Source organism: Drechmeria coniospora, chromosome 01 (genome assembly GCF_001625195.1).
Source record: "Drechmeria coniospora strain ARSEF 6962 chromosome 01, whole genome shotgun sequence".
NCBI classification, from domain to species: Eukaryota; Fungi; Ascomycota; class Sordariomycetes; order Hypocreales; family Ophiocordycipitaceae; genus Drechmeria; species Drechmeria coniospora.
In genome coordinates this window covers 10,221,016-10,242,842 of record NC_054389.1, presented here as the reverse complement: position 1 = coordinate 10,242,842, position 21,827 = coordinate 10,221,016, and the positions used below count along the sequence as shown (strand labels likewise).

The 21,827-nt window shown below is 58.5% G+C and overlaps 8 protein-coding genes and 1 pseudogene across 8 annotated transcripts; 4 read left to right on the top strand and 5 right to left on the bottom strand.

Moving 5' to 3' along the window:
- Positions 1-312: 312 nt before the first annotated feature.
- DCS_02720 lies at positions 313-1,947 on the bottom strand (annotated as a pseudogene).
- A 4,811-nt stretch (positions 1,948-6,758) lies between these two features.
- Positions 6,759-9,473, top strand: DCS_02719 (uncharacterized protein; the record flags this gene model as incomplete). Its single annotated transcript, XM_040800046.1, has 2 exons — positions 6,759-7,332; positions 7,384-9,473. 2 exons carry the CDS (start codon positions 6,759-6,761, stop codon positions 9,471-9,473), a joined length of 2,664 nt encoding a protein of 887 aa, XP_040660929.1.
- A 343-nt stretch (positions 9,474-9,816) lies between these two features.
- DCS_02718 (origin recognition complex subunit 2) lies at positions 9,817-11,819 on the bottom strand (the record flags this gene model as incomplete). The annotated part of the gene is made up of 2 exons (XM_040800045.1): positions 9,817-9,931; positions 10,018-11,819. The coding sequence occupies 2 exons, from the start codon at positions 11,817-11,819 to the stop codon at positions 9,817-9,819; spliced, it is 1,917 nt and encodes a 638-aa protein (XP_040660928.1).
- Positions 11,820-12,412: 593 nt separating this feature from the next.
- On the top strand, positions 12,413-13,210 carry DCS_02717 (uncharacterized protein; the record flags this gene model as incomplete). Its single annotated transcript, XM_040800044.1, has 3 exons — positions 12,413-12,634; positions 12,699-13,037; positions 13,109-13,210. 3 exons carry the CDS (start codon positions 12,413-12,415, stop codon positions 13,208-13,210), a joined length of 663 nt encoding a protein of 220 aa, XP_040660927.1.
- Positions 13,211-13,836: 626 nt separating this feature from the next.
- Positions 13,837-14,799, top strand: DCS_02716 (uncharacterized protein; the record flags this gene model as incomplete). The annotated part of the gene is made up of 2 exons (XM_040800043.1): positions 13,837-13,893; positions 14,056-14,799. 2 exons carry the CDS (start codon positions 13,837-13,839, stop codon positions 14,797-14,799), a joined length of 801 nt encoding a protein of 266 aa, XP_040660926.1.
- Positions 14,800-15,699: 900 nt separating this feature from the next.
- Positions 15,700-16,409, top strand: DCS_02715 (Mitochondrial import inner membrane translocase subunit tim-22; the record flags this gene model as incomplete). Its single annotated transcript, XM_040800042.1, has 3 exons — positions 15,700-15,798; positions 15,868-15,963; positions 16,059-16,409. 3 exons carry the CDS (start codon positions 15,700-15,702, stop codon positions 16,407-16,409), a joined length of 546 nt encoding a protein of 181 aa, XP_040660925.1.
- Positions 16,410-16,832: 423 nt separating this feature from the next.
- DCS_02714 (uncharacterized protein) lies at positions 16,833-17,336 on the bottom strand (the record flags this gene model as incomplete). Its single annotated transcript, XM_040800041.1, has 1 exon — positions 16,833-17,336. One exon carries the CDS (start codon positions 17,334-17,336, stop codon positions 16,833-16,835), a length of 504 nt encoding a protein of 167 aa, XP_040660924.1.
- Positions 17,337-18,073: 737 nt separating this feature from the next.
- On the bottom strand, positions 18,074-19,913 carry DCS_02713 (uncharacterized protein; the record flags this gene model as incomplete). Its single annotated transcript, XM_040800040.1, has 2 exons — positions 18,074-18,265; positions 18,330-19,913. 2 exons carry the CDS (start codon positions 19,911-19,913, stop codon positions 18,074-18,076), a joined length of 1,776 nt encoding a protein of 591 aa, XP_040660923.1.
- Positions 19,914-20,789: 876 nt separating this feature from the next.
- On the bottom strand, positions 20,790-21,592 carry DCS_02712 (endosomal cargo receptor; the record flags this gene model as incomplete). Its single annotated transcript, XM_040800039.1, has 4 exons — positions 20,790-20,813; positions 20,866-21,135; positions 21,190-21,378; positions 21,440-21,592. The coding sequence occupies 4 exons, from the start codon at positions 21,590-21,592 to the stop codon at positions 20,790-20,792; spliced, it is 636 nt and encodes a 211-aa protein (XP_040660922.1).
- Between the last annotated feature and the right edge of the window lie 235 nt (positions 21,593-21,827).

The following is a 21,827-nucleotide window of genomic DNA, read 5'->3' as shown; positions in this document are numbered from 1 at the left end:
CTTCAAAACGACGACGGTAGTAGTAGTATTATTTGTGATCGTAGATGCGATAATACACTCTGTCTGCTCCATTATTAATACCCCATATCCCCATATCAATCAAGCTCCCTGAAATCATTACGCCAAGCGTCCGTGGCCTGGCCCATCTGAAGTTCCCCTGGGTTTGCGATCTACCAAGTAGACCAAGAACCAGTTTGATGTTGAGCATGCATGAAGGCCTGTTTCATCGTCCATGCCATGCCGATAGGGAGCCTGGAGTAACCGAGACGGAAAAGCAGGCTGCGCAGGCGGCTACATCACCATGACCTCCACCTATGAAAGTATGACACCGGCCACCAGAGCTCCAGCGAATGCAGCGACAGCGAGCGAGATGCCGCCTCGCTTGGAAGCACCGCTCTGGAGATCCGGATTGGATCCCTGGGAAGTCGTGGTCGCCGTAGCCTTGGGCACAACGGCAACCCAAGAGGTTGAGGTGATGGTGGTGACGACGCCGTCGGGCAAGGTCGTTGTGAGGGTGCTCAGGACGGCGCTCGATGTTGTCAACGTTCCATCTGTAATGGTCTTTTGAGTCGTCGTGGGAGGGCTGGTCGTGGGAGGGCTGGTCGTGGGAGAAGTGGCCGTGGAAGTGGCTCCGCCTAGGTAGGATAATTGTTAGCCACAGAGCCATCCATCCATGACGGATATCTGCCGTATAAAACTTCTGCCTCCGCCGCACTTGCGGGGTTTATTGTGTCACCGACTTCATGGTACGGCAGCGCGGGAATGCGCCGATGCACTGCCGCCCTCGTCCATGACAAGTCAACATCATGACTACGTTCGACATACCAGTTCCTCGCGTCGTCGAGGTTCTTTGCGGCGTCGAGGATGGTCGGGATTCCGACGGCGACGACACTGAGGAGGGGGAAGAGGTAATGAAAGACGAGGAAGAGCTATCCACTGGAAACGTACTGGAAGTAGAGGTGGACACTGGAGCACTTGAAGAGGAGGAGGAGGAAGAAGAAGAGGAAGAAGAGGAAGAAGTCGAATGAGTGTGCTCACTCGTCGTAGACATACCGGAGGTGGTGCTGCCTGAGGTCGAGTGGGTGGTCTCGGTTCCATGGGAAGTCGAGGTCGTGTCGGAGCTCTTTGGTGGTTCCACAGTGGTCGACGTTGTCGGTTTGGTGGAATGAGACGTCTCGTCCGAGGTGGCATGGGTTGTCGAAGTGGTGCCGCTGTGGCTTGTGGAATGAGTCGACTCGCTGGTCGAGGTAGAATGAGCTGCGAGACGGGAGAATGGAATTAGCAGTCATTCCTGAAGCCTGCCGTCAGCGGAGGCGGAAGACACTCACTGGTCGAGCTCGAGGTGGTGGTTTCCGTCGTGTGAGTCGATGGCGGGACAGTGGTGGACGACGGGACAGTGGTGGTTGGCGGGACCGTGGTGGACGGCGGAGCTGTCGTGGTTGGCGGGACCGTGGTGGTTGGCGGAACCGCTCCTACATCCGACGTCGTGCCCTGGCGCTTCTCCAATTTGACCACGGCAGGCTCCTCGGCGGCCGAATCGTGAACGCCATGCTTGAATCGGTTGGGAAGATAGTCGTGCAGCAGCTTGCGAAGCAATTCAGGGTCGGCAACGCGGAGCTTGCGGGAGAGTTCAGGGTCGACGTTGTCCAAGGTGGTCTTGAACTGGTGGTCCGACGACGAGTCTCGCGCGAGATCGTGGCCCGGGCGGTTTGGTGAGTACCTCGCCACGGCGAGGCCCGTATGGATGACGGCACAAACCGATAGGATGTAGAACAGCCTCCAGAGATAGGTCATGGTCCGGGACCTGGGTGCGGGTTGTGCTTGCTCGGTGGTTAGTTGTCCCGGGGGTGCGGCAGGCACGAACGGCGTCTTCTCCTCGTCCAAAGTGCTCAAGAGCCCAGCCTCCAGCTGGCAGTCTGGGCCTTGATGCTTGAAGATGGGTGCCATCTCGTCTTTAAGTGGGCGGTGATGCGAGTCTAGGTTCAGCGGGCGGGCCAATGGTCCTGCGAGACAAGCAGGACAGGTGCTGGGTAGGGGGCGGGTAGTAGGCAGCGGGTACCAGGTAGAGAGCAGGTAGAGAGCACCAGGTAGACAATACTTGAGCAGGTTATTGTGCTAGTGGTGTCATAGGAGGGCTGGTGTCCTGCAGGCGGTGCGGCAAAAGGTGAAGGGTGTGTGGGTGAGGACGGGGATCATTCTGTTCTGGCCGGGGGAGAACGGCTGGCACTTTAAGTACTCGGAGGGTATCGAGGCGAAATGTTAACGTTGACTCGGATGGCGACCGTGGACGATGGGGCGTCAGAGTGGCGAGATGCGGTGCGGAGGCCGTAGCAGGAGGCGCAAAGCTTAATGATTTAGTCGGTCGACAGGACGAAGGAAGGGGTGGTGGCAGCGATGGTGGCAGCGATGGTGGTAGCGGTGGTGCTAGCGGTAACCATAGTCATGGTGGTGGTGGTGGGAGGAGGAGGGGCAGGAGGAGGAAGGGGCGAGATAACGAGGACGTCTGAGGGTAGAAAACCGTGCGGCGCCGGGGGACCATGACTTGTGCGTTGTCCGTGTGGATATTGTACCTGCCCATCGGTCAGCGTACGTAGGCAGCGTGCACTGGGCTGTGATGATGGGCCGGTGCGTGATGCTTCTCGAGCATGGGTGCGATGCTGCGTACCGGCACGACAGCGTCACAGGCAGACAGCAGAGCGATGCATGGCGCTCGAAGCGAACAGCTAGGGAAGACGGTGGCGGGACCGTTTGTTAGCATTGAAGTTACCTGTTCCGCCGATGCCATGTCGGTTGCTAAGTTTAGTAAATACTAAGTTCCACGCTGGCTGGCGACGATGGCCAAGTTTGTGCCATGGGCGGCCGCGGACGACGTAGGGCATGGTCGGGGACTGGTCGGTGGTGCTAGAGAGGTGATAGTACGGCGAATGCTACGTAGTAGAGTGCTGAAGTTGGTTAGGTGCGAGAAAGCAGCATCATCATGGCGGAGCGACGAGCCGTCGGCAGTGGAGCTCCCGTAGTTAGCGCAGTACCCTTGATTTGCGTTTACACTTACGCCCACACCTATAATACTTACACATGTACACCTACAACTACACCCCTATTGGCGCTCGTGCCGCTAGATGTTCCTACTGCTCTGGCGGCAAGCCGGTGCTTGTCCGCGGCCAGTGACGCAGCTGGCTGGCTGCTTAACAGGGCAGGGCTTCGCCTAACGGGGTGGAGCGGCACTCCTGTCCAGTCAAGACGGATTTTTTCTTTTGCGGCTGCGACAAGCTGAAGACTTATTCCCGGCACATGCACGCGTTGTTCACCGAGAGAAGCCTCGACACCCGAGTACAGCCACCCTCTGGCGGTGAAAGGTGCCGGGTGTATGCTCCGTACTCCTTACATGCGTGTACCTGCACACCTACATAGTACGAGTGTTCGAGGAGGTGCAAGTGCATGTACAAGCATGAATACGACTGCGGTGCGAATGCTCGCATGCCACGACCGCAGCGCTCACGAAACCGCCGGTCGATCCACTCGCGTCATTCGGTGGGCTCACGACAGGGCAGGCGAAGGACTGCCGTGGTGCAGGTGTGGCGCGGTGAGCCGCAGTGAATGAACACGGGGCATTCGTACGGACACGGATGGTACGCAACGCGCCAGAAGCATCTCCCTGTACAATAAAGTCTACAGGATACCAAGTAGGTGCGTCTGCATGCGAGGACACAGCACACCAGTACGGAGTATTTGCAGGTGCACACGTCGCAGTAGCCTACGCTTGCGAGTACTCGGACAGAAACATGCACGTACAGGCACCTGCTGGTGTCCAGTAATAGGGAAGAGTAGACGAACTCGCAGCGGCAGTGCGCGTGTCGGTGTCAATTCCTGTGAGGGCTCTCGCGAGCACAACTGGCCGAGGACCGCCGCTGTTGTGGCTAACAGCTGCCGCCACCCCGCCGAGGCACATGCATGTACAGGTGAATCGTGAGCCGCGAGCCGTCTGGGCCGCCCGCCCGACTTGGGAGGCTTGGAGGCTGTGACGCTGCGAGGCTGTGAGACTGTCTCGACAGGAAGAGTCGAAAAAACAGATACGAGTCTTGGCAATTCATCGTCGCCGCACAACTAGTCTGCTCCAGGCCCGTGACAGCCGAGTCCAGGCGCGAACTTTAATATGCGTCCGGCGATGCATGAACCATAACGGACGTTTTCTTAAAACACAACCAGCTCCATCCACCGCATTCTCGTCTTTCCATTTGCCGCCTGGTCCCCCCCCCCCCACCCGATCATTTACCACGCTTGTCGAGATAGTCTCATTCTCATTCTCGGCTCTCGTATCAAGACAGATATATAAATACATTTCCACTGCTACTTCGTCGTGCTAGCCTGGAGACCAACGCACCCCGGTCATTCTGCTGGGGAGCTGACCGGAATCGGCTTGCTTCTGCGACACGCCAAAGCAAGCAAACACAGCCAGCCAGCCATCCATCCCCCATCGCGAACCGCTCTCTACTGCTGGAGGCGATGGGAGGGACTGGCAGCGAGGGAGTTCTCGACAAAGATTGGCGAGCCACAATGGCCGAGATGGGCCGCGCTGATGGCCCCGCAGCATGGCGAGGTGAAACAATGGCCCTCATGACGTTAGATCCATGATTACTTGGGATACATGTATGGAGCACGGAGTACACCAGGAAGCACAGTTCACCCAGCATGTAGGGAGTAGTTACCACTTGCTGTACGGAGTACATCTAACATGTGCTGGTACAAGTACAGGTGCTAGTTGTACATGGCTGGTGCTGCCTTTTCACCGACGCCTCGTTGCCTTTTCAGCGATGCCGCTTTACCTTTCCGGCGGTTGCATCGTCAGCCACCAGGCTGACAGGCGGGGCGGGCTGCCTCTGTCATGCTAAAATGTCGACCTATCACGCATCGGGTTGCCGGAGTCGCCAAGGCAATGACGATACCATCCACACGCGACGATAAGTGCACGAGCAGAGTGCACGTATTGTGCGAGATCTCCCAATTAGGAACTACACGTGCGTGTAAGTAAGGCGTAAGTAAATCTTCGTGGGTACGGAGTATTCCACCAAGAACCCACTTGGAAGTACTCTATGCATGCAATGTACTGTACAAGCAGATGTAACAGTACATGTGCTGACGACTGGTGGTATGTTGTTGTTGCTTCATCTTGGTCAATTCATTACGACGGCCTCCTTCACTTGATGTACAAGTGCTGTCAAATGACGGCATTTTTCATGTAATACTGCAAGTATGACACAGTGATATGCCATAATATTTCCCCGGCCTCGCATGGCGGATCCTCCTGGACATGGATCCTGGCATTTCCCCCACACGGAAACGAACTCTCCGTTCGGCTAGCAGATTCCAGCAAGTAAGTACGGAGTACGACTGCTCCAAATCGCTCCAAACTTTTTCATCGGAACAGTTAGATTGCGTCTGCACCCTCCACTCGATGTCTCATCCATTTGTGCATGTGCCAACGATTCTGTCCTTGTGGTAGATCTCGGGTGAGCACCATCCGTAGGCCTGCGACATGGCGTTTTGAGTTTGCATGGCGCGCACCACCCATCAGCCGATTGTCCGATTGTCCGATTGTCATGCAACTAAGAATGGCTACACCCTCGGTACTCGTAGTTCGTTCCCCAACACCTACTATTGCAAATCTATCACCACCTAAAGGACCGATTGTGCTTGTAGGCAGGGGCTATTGGGCGCATGTGTCGTAGGTGTTTACGAGGAGTTTGGTGCGTCCCAAGACAGTCAGCTTCCTGGTGCTGGCCTGGGATGTACCCGTAGTTAGGTCCCACCAAGCACTCCGTAGTGCTGGCATACCGTAGGGGACTTGTCGATGGTTAGAGTTGCAGCGACGTGGCTGTGGCATTGTGGCATCGCCTATTTTGACAGAAGCCACACCTCTGTCTGGTTGGAACGTTTCCTCCAGGGCTTCCAGAGCATAAGTACAAGTAGGTAAGTACAGTACTGTACGGAGTACTTAAGTAAGTACATGTGCTTTACGGAGTACTCCGTACACTTACTTACAACCAAGTACTGTAGGTACGCTTACTTGCTGTAAGTACATGTACAGTCCATGCACGCAGTACTCCGTACTCCGTACTGTAAAAGCAAGTCGCGACAGACACAGCTACACCACAGCTACATCATCAACCACATGCTTCCGCGACTTGGTGGAAGACATTTTTTTTTCTCACGCGCATCATGACATGCCTGTAGATATGTGTGCGCATTAGTGCGCTGTACGCCGTACCCTAGAATTCAAGCTGTCGTCGGGCTCCGGCGCAGAACCCCACGTTGTGAGGTAAGCAGACAGGCCGTGTCCATCCTTCACGTGATGATGTAGCCAACGTGCCTACTTAAGGACATCCTCGAACCACGGCTTTCCATCATCGCCGCTGCCATCCCTCCCACCGTCCCTGTTCAATACTTCCACCGTCCCTGTTCGATACTTGCCACCGTCCCTGTTCGATACTTGCCACCGTCCCTGTTCGATACTTGCCACTGTCCCTGTCCGATACTTGCCATCCACCAGCAACGCACCCAACGTTCTTGCGACAGTCCGAAGCCGACATCGTCATTTCCGCTCCCTTCACACCGTCGTTCTCGATGCCATTTCCCACCCAGAGTTGAAGCTGCCGGTCCGGCACCGTCCACGTCTCCGAGCGCAGAATCTACTGTACATTCCATCAGCCGCCGGCGCTGCGACCCTCCTTCGATGAATTCCCGCCAGCGTCGCTCTCGTCATGCCGGAGAACCTCGCCCCGCTGTCGTTGTCGGCTCTCGATCCTGACGACCAACAAGATGCCTTTCGCACTCTCGCCCGGACGCCCCATCCGTATCACCACCAGCGTGAGGAGCTGCCGCACCCCTCGGAACGCATCCTCCTCCACATCGACACCCTGGTACCCGAAAATGGCAGAGAGCTTCTCCCGCCGAGGAGCCGTCGTCTCCAGTCCCGAGATTCGACGCCGGCGAGCGAGAGCGGCACCGAGGCCGACGACGAACACTTTCTCAGACGTCTCCCCGCCCCGAGGGCAAGGCTGCACAAGGGGTTGAGAGGCCGCAGCGAGCCCAGCGAGCGCTCCTCTGGCTCGTCGACGCCGTTGCCGTCATCCGCTACCCTCGGCACCGACCGAGAGCAGGCCGTTCTAAAAGGCCTGGGCGGGAAGAAACGGGCAAGGCGTCCCTTCATCGAGCTTCTGCGTCGAGAAAAGGTCCTCGTCCGTCGCGCCACCGAGGTCGCCCTCATACTGGCGCTGGGCTGCATGGTGCACGCGAATCAGCTCGCGTCGCCGCTGATACGTCTTTGGAGCTCGGGTACCACACGCCCTCGACCGTTGCCGTACCGCCGTTGCTGACTCCTCGCAGACCTCCTGTTTCTTGCTTTGCTCTGCGGCACCTTGCTCGCCCTCTACCCCGTGCGCGTCGTTGCTTCGACGTACAGGCTTCGGCAGCCATCTCGCTGGATACCCCTAAGACTCTCCTCCCATTTCGACCCCGCACCTCTGCTGTACCCGCCGACCATGACCCTCTTTGTGTCGCTTCTGGTCTCTGCCAACAACCCAGCCGCCATCCTCCCCAACATCGTCCTCAGCGTCTGCTCGATCCCGCAAGCGTTGGTACCGAAACTCGACTTCAATGCGCCCTTTGATACCTTGCATTGGGTACTCTCAACCCTCCCTCTGTTGCGGCCTTCCTCCGTGGACACCTATTCACCTAACCCGCAGCGTCACTCGCCGATGGCGCAGGAAACCATGATCCTTCTCTACCCGCTGCACCACACCCTCTGTGCCGTCTTGCACCGCCTCACCACGACGAGCCTCCTGACAACCGAACTCCAGCTGCTATCCATCGCCCTCGTCAACGTCCTCATCTTAGCTGCCTCGCCCCAGCTTCAGATTCTCCGAGCGCTGCTCTGGGTCGGAGGACTTGGAGTCCTCTTATTCTGCGCGCCCGTAATCAGATGGAACATCGCCCTCGCTCGCATTCCCAAATGGCGTTTTCAACGGGCCACTGTATCGACAACCTGGCGACTGTGGAAAGAATTGCGCCAGGCCGTCGCATGGGGCACCCCGCCCTTCGAGTTTCTAAGCTCGCGGAATTACGACGACGTCATTGACGGCTCTTCAGACGAGGACGGGCATCCACTTGGATTCCGCAACCCTTTCAAGCGTCGCGTGGTGGACCGCAATGCCGAATTTCCCGAGATGCCTGTCGCCTCCCCCTTGTCCCCAAAGAGCGAAGCTCACAAGGGCAGCTTGACCCGCATGCCCCGACGGCACACCCTGTCGCATACCGACAGGCCGCCGCGCAACCGTTCTACGCACACGCCGTCGGGAAGACGGAAGCGGGCCATGTCGACGTCCTCACGTCCCTTCATCAAGCTGACGCAGGAGCAAGCGACGATTAGAAAGTGGATGTACGCATTGTACGTCTACGTCGCCATGCTGGCCATCATCTTCCTCGGCGTTCGCCTGAATATGCAGAATTATGCCCTCGGAGGTGACGAACCGATCGGATGGGGTCTGGGATATGCCTTTGGAGACATTGGATGGTTCCGATTCCACACAATCTACGCCGACCTGGAGAGGTGGATCCTCTTGCCGCGTCGCGCAGACGCCTCTGATGGCCGAGAGTGTCGCATGGGATGGGTGCAGCACCTTCGCCATGACTACTTTGGCGAAGCTAACACAAGACTTATCCTCGCCGCATACTGGGTCCTGATCCTCATCCTTGGCCTCACAGTCGTCTTTCGGCTCAAGGAGACGTACGAGGTCGACACGCGCCGCAAGGTCTTTCACTTCATGATGGTGGGCATGCTCCTCCCGGCGACGTACGTCGACCCGACCTACCTGGCCTTGGTGCTGTCGCTGGTCCTGGCCATCTTTCTGATACTGGATCTCCTGAGGGCGAGCCAGCTGCCGCCGTTGTCGAAACCGATCGCGACCTTTCTGGCGCCCTATGTCGACGGGAGAGACTTTCGCGGCCCCGTGGTCATCTCTCACATCTTCTTGCTGATCGGATGTGCCATACCGCTCTGGTTGGCCCTCGCCGCGCTCCCTCGAACGGGGACCGGCCACCTCGCCGGCTGGGAGGTGCCGACCAGGGATGTCAGCATGGTGTCCGGCGTCGTCTGCGTCGGCCTCGGCGACGCGGCCGCATCCCTCATCGGCCGCCGCTACGGCCGCCGCAAGTGGCTCTGGGGTGGAGGCAAGAGCCTCGAGGGCAGCGCCGCCTTTGCCGTCGCCACCTTTGCCGGTCTCGTAGCCGCCGCCGCCTGGCTGCGGGTCGGCGGCTGGCCGATGGCCGGCGAGGCGGCCAGCTTCATGGCCAGCGTCCGCAACGCCGCCGTCTGCGGGTCGATGGCGAGCTTGACCGAGGCGGTCCTGACGGGGGGGAACGACAACGTGATTGTGCCCGTCGTTCTCTGGACCTGCGTAAAAAGCCTGGGGATGTGATCGAGCATGCATGGAACCGGCGTTTGGGAGACCTTTGCAGTTTTCCGCGATGCTGACCCTGATTGGAGATGGCTCAGGCTCGTTCGCGCGCGACGCATCGGACGCATCGAACACAGCACAGTGTTGGTCATGATTGTATGAAGCGCAAGCGCCATGCCAAAGCCTGTTTAAAAATGTAGACTACCTTTTCCGTCTGAATCAAGTCGCCGCATCTTGACACGTGCGTGCGGCCGTTCCGCCGTGATCGATGCCAGTTCTGATGTGGATGCTCCGAACTCAAGGCCACACCCTACATGGCCATGGTTTTAATCGTACAAGGCACAAGCCCCGCGACGTTTGCCTGTCACGACATGAGGTCCTCCAAAATGGCCTCTAACTCATCCTTTTGAAACGGTACACTTAGCAGCTCTGTGCCCAGCGCATCCTTGCGGCTCGTAATCATCTGATGGTCGTGGAACCTACAGGCAACTCGTCAGCATGGGGGATGAAGCGGGGAGTGTGTTGTGTTTGGGGGCGGGGGTGGGTGCTGGTTGGGGAGACGCACTCCTTCAATAGCGTCCGGAAGGCCATCTCGGAGCTGCAGATGAATTCTTCGACGGCCTTGCCGTAAACCATTCTGTACTCGACGCCGGCGGGTTCGTCCGTGACGTTGCCCTCATCCTCCATGGCGACGAGGACCTCGCCGACGAGGAGGCGGAATAGGTTCTTGGCGTTCTCGGGGAGGCTGCGGAGGACAAAGGCGACACCCTCACGGCCGTTGACGCGGCGGGCAGTGCGTCCGAGAAGTTCGTGAACGTCGTCGACGACGTCGAGCTCGGCGTCAAAGGGGGAAAAGGTGGTGCAGTCGTGGAAGGCGAAGTTGAAAGCGCTGCGGAGGCCGATGTCCCAGAGCAAAGGGAAGTCGGGGGTGTCGGCGGAGCAGACGAGCTGAACGCGTGGATGGAGTGCCAGCTGGGCGAGGGCAGCCTGCATGCCAGGCTTGCGCAGCGGCGGGGCGTCGATTGAGTTGACGACGAGGGTGAGGCAGACGTCGCTGGCGGAGAGATGGGCGGTGATGGCGCGGACCATGGTCGCAGGGGCGGCGGTGGTTAGCTTCTGGTTGGGATGGATGGCATCACTGATGACACTTAGTATCTCCCTCATGTTGGTCGTGTGAGCGTATCCGTTGACGACGACCGTTCTCCTCTCCAGGTCGCCGTGGGGGTTCAGGTGCAGGTGCCTCGCGAAGCGGCGCAGCAGCGCCCTTTTGGACCCGAAACCAAAGAGACAAAGGCTGAAGGCTTGGGAGAGCTCGAAGGACCATTGCGGGAACGACTCTGCGTGAAGGGACTGGAGATGCTCAACCTCGGCGGCGTGAGGGTCTTGGAGCCGGGTCAGGATGGAGAAGTACTGGTCGTGGGAGAGAAGGGCGAGGTCGGCCAAGGTGTTGTCCGACGTCTTGGGCCGGCCGGGCTTGTTGTGGGCGAAGTAGAGCTCGTGGGGGGGGAGATCTCGTGGGGGCGTCGGAGACTTGGCTTTCGACCGTCTTCTCCGCTGGGGGGTTTTGGACGGTGTCGAAGCTTCGTTGACAGGAACGGCGCTCTCACGATCTTCCCTGTCATCGTCGTCTCCCCCGTCGTCATCTTGGTCGTCGCCTGGCTCGCTCTCGTAGATCTCGCGCACCAGTTCGTCGTTGTCGTCGTCGTCATCGCTGTCGCCGTCGCGGACGGCGTTCTCGATCAATGCCCGGGCACTCTTCCTCCTTGCCGACCTGTCGGCGGCCTGTCTCCTCGGCGTCGCAGCTGCCGAGCCCGCGTCGACCTTCTTCACAGGCGTAGCGAACAGGGGGGTCGGGTTGGCCTTGGAGGTGGGTGTTTGAGATTGCGAGGATGCCTTCGGAGGGCGACCACGTCGTCGAGGAGTTGCCGCTGGAGGTTCCGGCTCGGACAGCATTACGGGATCGGGTGCACCGTCATTGATGGGCACCTCCGTCGAAGCTTCTGAAACTTTGGTGCCTGTAGGTATGGCCTCTGGAAGGGGTGTTGATTTGGCCTTGGGAGGGCGGCCACGCTTTCGAGGAGTTGCCTTGGCAGGGTCCGGAACGGACGACTGCACGGGTTTGTCCGCACTCCCATTGATGTGTGCCTCTGTTACAGATGCCGAAACTTCGGTGTCTATCGGTACAGATGGATCCCTTTGACTGTCGGGCCCCGTCGCGTCGTGGGTTGTGAGAGACGTTCGTCTGCGTTTCGAAGGCGTCGATCCGACCTCGAGCTCGGCAGCGGCAGCTTCGTCATGAGACCGCTTGCGCAGAGACCGCCGCTCAGGCGTAGGAGTGCCATTCTGCAGAGAGTCCCCCCCGGGCATATCTGCGGTCACTGCCAGGATGGCAATGGTGGCCGCGTTTGGGTGCGTCTTGACGTGCCCGCTTGAGGGTAGCTTGGGTGCATGGGTCGTTGAACACCTATTAATTACTGTGTGCAGCTCCAAGCAACATGGTGACTGCTCATGTACATGTACTCCGTACGGGGTACTCTGATTAAATTTCTAGGGAATCATACATGCAATGTAATTAATTAATAACTACTCCGTACTAGGTAGGTACCTACTAGTACCTATTTAGTACCTACCGACGGAGTACGTAGCAGTAAGTAGGTACAGTATGAGCACTGGAACTACTGAGTAATAGTGCTAGCTGGCACCATCGCCGGTTCGTGGCGCGGTATTTTTACTGGACGCGTTGACAGGGCACAGCTACCAGCACTGCAGCTAGACCTGTGTAAGTAGAAGCTTGCAGGTACTGTAGGTGCCTACTAATTACTTACAGTACTCCGTACGAGTCTGCGCTCCACTCGAGCCTGGGCTTCGAGAGGCAGGTCAGACTTCAGTGTCCACCGAAGGAACTTCACGGAGGCAGACGAGAGCCTTCAGAGCTGGAGACGGCGTAGCTTCCGAGCAACATGAACCTCAACCTCTCGGCGTCACTCAATGTGACCAAGCTGCTCTTCAAACCGGGCCTGTGTCTCCCGCATCACACCGTGGCGACATTCAATGACCTCCCCATCCCGCTGGACAAGGGGCTGCAGGCGGCTGGCCGACAGTCCGACATCAAGGCCGTCGTTCTCGACAAGGACGACTGCTTCGTCTACCCGGACGCGCGAGACGTTTACGAGCCGTACAAGGTACTCCGCATCCTGCCTCGACGCTACCCCCTTCTCCGGACGACCGACGCTGACGGGGTTGCAGGAGCATTTCGAGAGGCTCAAGCAGGCCTACCCCGGACGTCGACTGCTCGTCGTGTCCAACACGGCGGGCGCCAGCAGCTGGGACAAGGAGCTGCAGCAGGCGGCGGCGGTGGAGAAGAGCACGGGTGTCGCTGTTCTGGCGCACTCGGTCAAGAAGCCCGGGTGCGGGCCTGACATCATGGCCTACTTCGAGCGGCACCCCGAGACGGGCGTCACGGACCCCTCGCACGTGGCCGTCGTCGGCGACAGGCTGACGACGGATATGATGCTGGCCAACGCCATGGGGAGCTGGGGATTCTGGATCCGTGACGGCGTCGTGCCGCTGCGTCAAAAGAGCTTTGTGAGTCTCCCAGCTTGGACTCGTTGTCGGCTCCGTTCCCATCCTCGTTTGGCCGCCGGCGTGGCTCACAGGATGACGTCCAGTTTTCGAGGATGGAACGAAACCTCGCCGATTTTCTGCTCTCCAAGCGCGTCGAAGCGCCCGTCCCTCGGCGCCTTGCGAGGCGTGGCTAGACAATCGTTCCATCCTCCTCAGGCGCGGGCGCCGGTGAATCATACACGTCGACCCCTCCGACCGGCTCGCCAAAGGGTGCGAAGCTCGCCTAACCGTCGCCAGGGAATGGGGAGAGCCGTTGCTACGATTCACTGGCCGAACCATCCGCCGACCCGTTTCGAGCCTACCAGCTATAAATCTTGGCAACCACCGTTTGCCCCCTTTTCCTACCTTTTGCCGCTCTCCACCACATATCCGTACACGCACGTCGGAAACACAAACACGAGCACAAGCACGGAGCACGAAATTGGATCAACGAAGCAGGCCTTCTTCCGCCACGAGTCTTGGATCTTTCGTCACCAAACCCCCACCCCACCTCGCTTTGTTTTCCTCTCCCCGCCGACGTAACCGAACATCGAGATGGGTGGCAAAACATGGTCGCGTGCCGAGGAGCTGTACTTTTGGCGAACCGTCGTGCCACTCTCGCCCAAGGCCGCCGTCGAGACGGGAGAACCCATCGACTGGGTGCAGCTGGCGGCCAGGATGCAGCAGCACTTTGGCGCTCAGGCCCGCCGCACCTACACGCAACTGATGCTCTGTACGAACCAAGAGGAGACGGTCCCGTCCCCCGCGACATCGCTGACACATGGCAAGACGAGCATTACTTTCAGAACATCACGACAAGGCACTACTCGCCCAAGTCGTACGACCTCGTCCGGGCACACATCGAAGAACTAGGTGCGTCGCCGCGGCGGCTGCCGTTGCCAGCAGCCGTTCCTGGCCACGAGTCGTCATCTGACGGGTAGCAGAGGCCAACGGCAAAGACCCGGCCGAGGTTGCGAGGTCGGGCAGGCCGCGTCGGCAGCCGGTGCCGAGGAAGCGGGCAGCCAGCGACGAAGAATCGCCCCGGCCGACGAAGCGGACCGCCGTGGACGCGGCGGGCAAAGGCCTGACCACCAGAGAGCCGGCGGCGGAAGCGTCCGCCGACGGATCCGTTGCCTCGACGCACGGTTCCGACAACGAATCACGTCGGCCGGTGCCTGCTGGTAGCTCTACCCAGGCACCGTATGCACCGATGCATGCCAGCACCACGGCCCCCTACCACGTACCCCGGGAGCCCTACTACCCTCCCGTCGTCTTTCCACGAGCCGCCGGTCCGGCTCACGCGTACGCCAGCGGAGGCATGGGCATCCACGCCGCACACGCTGGCTACGGCACCGGTGGCTCTGGCTACGGCGGCGGCGGCGGCAACTGTTACGGCGGATACGGCGGATATCATGGATATGCTGGATACCATGGATGCCATGGCGGCACGAGCGGCTATTATGGTCACGGCAGCAGTGGCCACCCGTACGACGGCGGTGACGTTTTGGATGGCGCCCTCACCCTCCCTCCGATTCTTACCCAGCCGGGACACGGATACGGAACGGCCCAGACCATCGCCCCGGGAGGGTTTGGATGCGTCGACGAAGTGGTGAGCAACGGGCAGGACTCGGGCTATGCGTCGAGGACGTCATCCAACCACGCCAACTCGCCTACTTCGCCGACCCCTTGCTCCGAAGAGACCCACGGCAATGCCGACGGATACTACTCACATTTCAGACCATGATTTTGCGCACCAGTCGTGTAGGAGTTTGGAACTCGATATTTCGGTATCCTTGCTGGGGAGAGCGGTCACAGAATGTGGTGGTTTAGAAACAGGTTGCCTGTGGGGAATTTGTGCAAAAGAATGCCACGGGTACAGACCAAGCAGCCGTCTGGATTCCGTTTGTCTTTGGGAGACTTGAGATTGTGATGCACTCCCCGGGCGGGCGTGAAGCGACAGATTGGTCGTGGTCGAGAGGGAGGGTAGCCGGGCCCTACAAAGTGTAGGTCGATTGCAGTGGAAGACGATTCACGAGAGCTAGATTATGCGGACATGGCTTACCGTTGCTCCAGTCTACTTGGACGTGCAATGTGCGTGCTTTGCAGGTAGTAGACATATGTTGATGTGAAGTACGGATTATGTGTTGTACGGACGACAAGATGCATTCGGTGCATTTCATAGTGTACAGTACAGTAAGTTAGTAATACTGGCACAACTACTTACAGTACATGTACATGTACTCTGTGCAAATAGTTCTACCTTTACTCCGTACTCCGTGCTCCGTACTGCAATAATTACAGTACAGCTATTACTAGTTGTAAGTACTCTCCGTAAGTACTCCGTAATTACTCCGTACTCCACGTATGTACAAGTACTTACCAGTAGGTACTTACTTAGGTGGTAGTAATCCTTGTACTGTACTTGCACGGAGCATTTTGAGGCAAGTCGTCCAACGCCGCTAAGCCTTGAGGGGAAACATGGAGCACCTAACGGTAGTGGGGCGGGGATTTGCTCACTGGAGAGCGGTGAAGGTTGGCAGAAATTCGAGATACCTCCATGGTTCATACTATCAATATCCACGACAGCTTTTGCCAGGAAGCATCGACGGCAAAGGACAGTAGCGCAACCATCCACGAATCGACGATGAACTTTCCGTCGGGTACGCCGCCGCCGCCGCCGCCACCACCGTCGGGTGGTGCTGTCGCTGCCGGCATCGGTCCGCAAGATCCCAACGTCAAGGCTGTACGATGCGTCCGTGTTCTCATCTTGACGAGATCAAGGCTAACGGAATCATGTTTGCCGCTTGTCTAGATCCAAGGAGCGATGGAGTCATGCTTTGGCAAGTCGGTCATGTCGGGCGTCATGGGATTCGGCATGGGTGGCCTCTTTGGCATGTTCATGGCTTCGGTACAGCACCCTCTCCGTCCTCACCGTCCTCTGTTTCCCTCCATCCTGTTCGGCCCTTTGTCGTCCGGCGGCGGTTGCTTACCAGTTTTGGCCAGATGTCATACGATACACCGTTTGGAAGCCCCGTAACGAATGCGGCGGGCCAGACCATCTCGTCGATGCCGCTGCGGGAGCAGCTCAAAGTTGGCTTCAAGGACATGGGCACGCGTTCCTATTCCATGGCCAAGAACTTCGGCAAGGTCGGCGCACTCTTTGCCGGCATCGAGTGCGGCATCGAGGGCATGCGCGCCAAGAACGACCTCGGCAACGGCGTCGCGGCCGGCTGCCTGACAGGTGGCATCCTCGCCAAGAACGCAGGTCCGCAGGCCATGGCTGGCGGCTGTCTGGCCTTTGCCGCCTTCAGCGCGGCCATTGATGCTTGGATGCGGCAGCCAAAGGAGGATTAGCCCGTCTTCCATCCATCCCCGACCCTCCTCGACTCTCTGGAACGAGACGGACGACGAGAACGAAGAAGAGGAGGGCGGTGTATTTTTGATCTACGGCGTTTTGTTTGGCATGGGATACGACAAGGAGCATCTGGGCTGGCGTTGGGAGACAGCGGCATGGCATCTCTCCACTTTGCATTTCAACGGGACGGGAAAGTAGACGGGCAGAGGGGCATGTGCAACATGTACACGCAAGATGCACGCGCAGGATGCACGCGCAAGATGTACGCGCAGGATGTACGTGCAAGATGTTTGTATAACAATACCCATACCCATGCTGCGCGTTGCAGTTCATGTATACATGAAAAGAACAAGACAAATCAAAACAAACGCTGCGAGCCAACGATGCATGTACGGAGAACGGAAAGCAACTCGAGGGTACGCTCATGGATGGGCCGTCAACGCCTTCGTAACGGCGACGAGGGCACAGGCCCAGGCGGCGAGGTCAGTCGTCAGCATCCTCAGCAGGTTCACGTCGACCCAGACACGCTCGACGGCGACATTGCTGCGGCCCTCGCGGCGCTCATCATCGAGGACGCGCTTGATGCTTCGTGCGACGAGCGGACCGTAGGCGAGATGAGCGACGGCGAGCGTCGCCGCGGCCACGTACCAGCCGTGGGCGCTTCGGCGACGCAGTAGATCACCGTGGAGGCAAAGGGCAACGGTGCTCGTGCAGGCCGTCGCGCCGAGCTGAGCAACGACCTGCGGTAGACCGGTCGGCAGCAGCGTGCGCCAAAAGGACGGCAGAATTGCTTCGGCGTGCGGTTGTGTCTCGGGCCGCGTCAGGGCAGAGTGAAAGACGTGCTGGTCCCAGGCGCAGACGAGCGTCGCCGTCGAGGAGGTGAGGGGTGCGAGGAGAAGAGCGGTTTGGAAGAGGCCCGACGCCATGGTCGGTGATGGCCCTGTGGTGTTGGCGATGAGCTGGAGGAAAACAAGATGCGAAAAGTTGCTGCGCCGTGACGATGTCAAGTATGAAGCGTCAAGTGAACGGGTTCGGAGAAAAGTAACTGGTGTCGGATGTCGTTTGTGATCATGGCCTGTCGTCGTCTGTATCCGTGCCGTATGAGATAAATTGTCCAATCCGAATGCCGCAGCGACTCTCTCTTCTCATTTACCCTCGTTTCTCCGCTACCAATGTGTTGAAGAGACGTCACAGACGAGAAGCGAAGGAGGGAGAGAAAAAAAAAAGAGGACGGGACGAGCTTCGGCCGTCATCTCGCTTTCAAATTCTCACTGCAGCGCCCAACTCCACCTCCACAGGCACTTTCGTTGGCGAACACGTGCGTGCAGGCAAGCATCTACAGTATCGGTGCATGCGCATGGCATCCGTCTTTCCAACACCCATTCCGCAACAACTACCTGCTGCGCAGTTGACCCCCCTCCGTCGCACCCATCTTCCCATCTCTCGAGACGGACTCGGCGTCGGAGGTAAACATAAGCATCTGGCCCTGCAAACTACGAGAGGCGGAAAATAGCCGAGTCTGAAGCTGTCGGCACCGCATCAAGGCCATTTCGTCGCCGACGGGGGTGGCAGGCTAAACTGATGGATGAATGAATGTCACCGCCGATGCTTTCCATCCACTTGCTCGCGTCATCACCTCCCACCTTGGAGACCGAGTCTGCCTTCATTTGTCGTCGTCGTCGTCGTCGTCGTCGTCGTCGCCATCCACCCGAGGTCGCTTCGGCTGCCTCCCTTCGTCCTGCAGGCCGTATCCGCGCTTCGACGACGACGACGTCTCGTCCACCTCGGACAGGAACTTGTCCACGTTGAACGGGTCCGCCGTCTCCTTCTCAAACTGCACCGGTCCTTCGCGCGCCTGAGCCATCTCGGTTAGCATCCGTCGGCCACGCAGCCGTCTCCCGCGTCGGCAGGGCACTCACCTCCACCTCGGCCGCGCCTTTGAATTTGCCCTTTCCTAGCGCCTCGCCAAACCGGCTCGCCTTTTGGATCTTGGCCATCTCCTCCTCTCCCCCTTCGCCCTCGTCGTCCTCCATGTTCGCCCGCGGCCGGTAGATGCTGCTGATGGCGTCCTGGGCCGCAAACAGCGGCTTGTCGTAGTGGTTGTCCTCGTTGAAGCCGCTGTCGAAGCCGCTCGTCTGGTTGAAGAGGCGCGAGTCGTACATGGTCTCCTTCGACTGCGTCGGCTTCGCCAGCCCGAGCGCCACCTTTTCGGAGATGTCGCGGTTCTGTTCGCGCGCCATGACCTGGATCCGTCGCTCCGTGCCCATGCGCGTCTGCCGAAGCTTCCTTTCCTCCTCCTTCCGCCGGTCCCGTCTAGCTTGTTCCCGCTCCCGAATCTCGGCATCCTCGCTGTCGGATCCCGACGAGGAGTCGCTGTAGCTTCGTGACCGCGATCGAGATCGAGAGTCCCGCGAGTCCCGCGACGCTCTCGAGTCCCTGCGACCGCCGGCCGCCGCCTTCCTCTCCGCCCGAGCCTTCTGCGCGAGCGCTCGTAGGTTGTCTTCCTTCTGCGCCTTTTCCTTCTCCGCCAGTCGCTGCTGCATCATGGCCCGCTGCTGCACTTCCTCGCGAGCGTGGCGCTCTGCCATCTTGACGGCTTCCGCAAACTGTGCGTGCTTGTCGTTGATGGCGATGTCTTGCAGACCCCGACCGTCGGCGGCGAGTCGCTTGTCGAGCGGGACCGTGAAGCCCTTTGGGTTCTTCCAGTTCGACACGGGCGGCGGGATCTTCCACATCTCTTGGTCTTCCGCCGTCAGTTTCCTCGGCGGCGAGTGCATCACCGGCGGCGGCGGCGACGGAGGACCGCGAGGAATCTTCTTGTGCTTGAACTTGGGGGGCTCCATCGGGTCGCGCTGCCGTTCCACAATCTTCATGATACGGTCCTGCTTCTTCGAGTTGTCGCCCATCTGGCTCGCCGGCGTGTAACGGACGAATGTGGCTTCTTTTCGGTTTCCGACGTTGACGTTTTTCGGCTTCTGTGCCGCCACGGCGCCGCTGATGAGCGCCGCCAGAGCGTTCTTCGTCTTTTCCGCCGTCGCTGCCACCGTTTCCTTGTCCGGACGCGAGAGGTCGATCTCGCCCGCGTCGGCCCGTTGCCTCAGCGGGATGAGATCTTTGAATGAAGTGTGCACGATTCGACCGCCGCCGTGACCTTGTCGGGCGATGGCATCGTACTTGACCTTGCCCTGCGCGTCCACCTGGATCGCCAACGCGTTGCTCGTCGACGAACCCTTCCGGCCCATGTCGAGCGGGTACTGGGCCACGGGGATTTCTGGAAAGGCACCTCCATCGCCAAAGTCTTCCTGCGACCGCGGCCGCCAACCGGATCGCTGACCGTAGGCCGGAGGGCCGCTTCGCTTCAGCACCACCTGCGTTTCGTCCACCTGTCCGGGGCCGACGACGCGGGGACCGCGCAGCAGCGACCGTGAGGAGTCCTCCTCGCCTTCGCCCGTGTATTTCGGTTTGGGGAGCGAGGCCTGCAGGGACGCCGCCATCGAGGCCATCGTTGCGGGCTTGTGTGCGGATCTTGATGCCAGATGCAGGTGCTGAGAGAAGTGAAGGCAACGCCGGCAACGCAGGAACAATTGGCCAGCCAAAGTTGGGTGGGGGACTCTGCGCCTTGGACTTGCTGTACTTGGGAAAGGCTTCGAGGTGTGGCGCACCACCTGTGGCTTAGCACATAGATTCAATTGATTGAATTTAATAAAAAAAATCCACCAAGAAGGTACTATAAGTAAGTACGGAGTACTGTAGTGTACCTACGGGGTGCTCTGTACTCCGTAGCAAGTATTTAATTACCTACTTAGTAAGTACTTACTGTAAGTACGGAGTACTACTGGTATATATGTACTCCGAGCTTCTAAGTACTACTTCTGCCTAGGTGTAAGTACTCCGTACTTGTGCATGTAAGTACAACTACAGCGTGTAAGTACGGAGTACAGTACGTAGTAGTTGTACGCCATAAGTACAATGGACATGTTCCCGAAAGCGGCACAAACTATTATTACTCTGTACAGTACACTTGCAGTAAGTACAATAGTAATAATCCTAGCCCGCTAATCCGGGAACTTGTCCACGCATGCGATGCTGCCCTCACATCTGCTCGTAGTCGTCATGCGAGCGTGCGTCATATCGACAATAACCATCTGTTTATTTCTCATCTGTATACTATAGTATGGTAGCGAATGCGTCCGCATGTCGGCGACCCTCAGCTGCTGCCCCTGTCATTCCATTCGTCATGGCCGGAGACCACATCTAGCAAACATCATCAATGGACTCGAGCTCCGAACGAGTGCAAGCAGTATCCATTCCCTCCGTTTTCCCAGCCGGTGCCTCGTGCTCCTACTCGTCGTATGCCCCCCAGAGCAAAGGCAGGCATTTCATACATAGCCCTTGCGTGCGCCCTGCGACGGACGTCAGCGGAGGCGCGCCAGAATTAGACATCGACAAACGTACCTGGAAGAAGAAGCGAACGACAAAGACCTGCAGGGCACCCATGCAAATGATCAGGCCAATCTGCATCATGCTAAAGTTGACAATCCGCCTCTCCGTGCTGTGGACCGTGCTAAAGTTTCGGTTCTCGCGTGTGCGGAAATATTTCTGGTTGCGCGAGATGGTCGAGAGCTGTCCGGAGATTTTGATTATGGCCTCTTCGATGATCGTCGTCTGTTCGGGCGTCGAGCCCTGCTTCGATGGCAGCTGCGCGGACCGGGACTCGTTCTCGACCTATGCCATTCCCCGTCAGTGCATGTTCGGAGTCAGTGGTCGAGGCGCACCCACAGAAATCTCGAAATCGATAAACTTGTCGGCAAACGTGCTCATGTCGTTGTCGAAGCAGAAAGAGTAGTCGCCAGTCTTTTGCGCCGTGAAGACGAAATCGCCTTGGCGCTCTTTTTCGCCCTTTAAGATGACCTTGCCCTCGGGTCCCTCGACTATGTAGTCGATATCGAACGAGCCGCCAGATTGAACCTTTTATTCGAAACCGTCAGTATGCGCCGGGCCTCTCGTGCGCCGGCCTCGAGCAACCTACCGCGAAATAGAATGCCACCTTTTCGTTGTCCTTCTTGGTCTCCGTGTAGAAGCAAGCCTTCTCGTTGGCTGGCAGATGGTACGTCAACGCCGTCGCCACGACATCCGTCGCCATCCAGGCAATGACGCCTGCTGCTATCGTCGTTAATCTCATGGTCGTGAGCGGATTTCTCTTGCCTATCGCGTGCTGGTCTGGACAGCGTGGTGCGGCAATCTGTCGTGACTTGTCTCGTCGCTTCGAGCAAAGGGGCCACGAGGAGCTCGGCACGGATTTTTGCAGCGCCGACACCTGGACAGATCTGTGCTATGTACCGTACATGTACAGTATACTTACGTCTATCAGGTATCTGTGCCGAACTGGTGCCTTGGTACTTGTACTTACATGTACA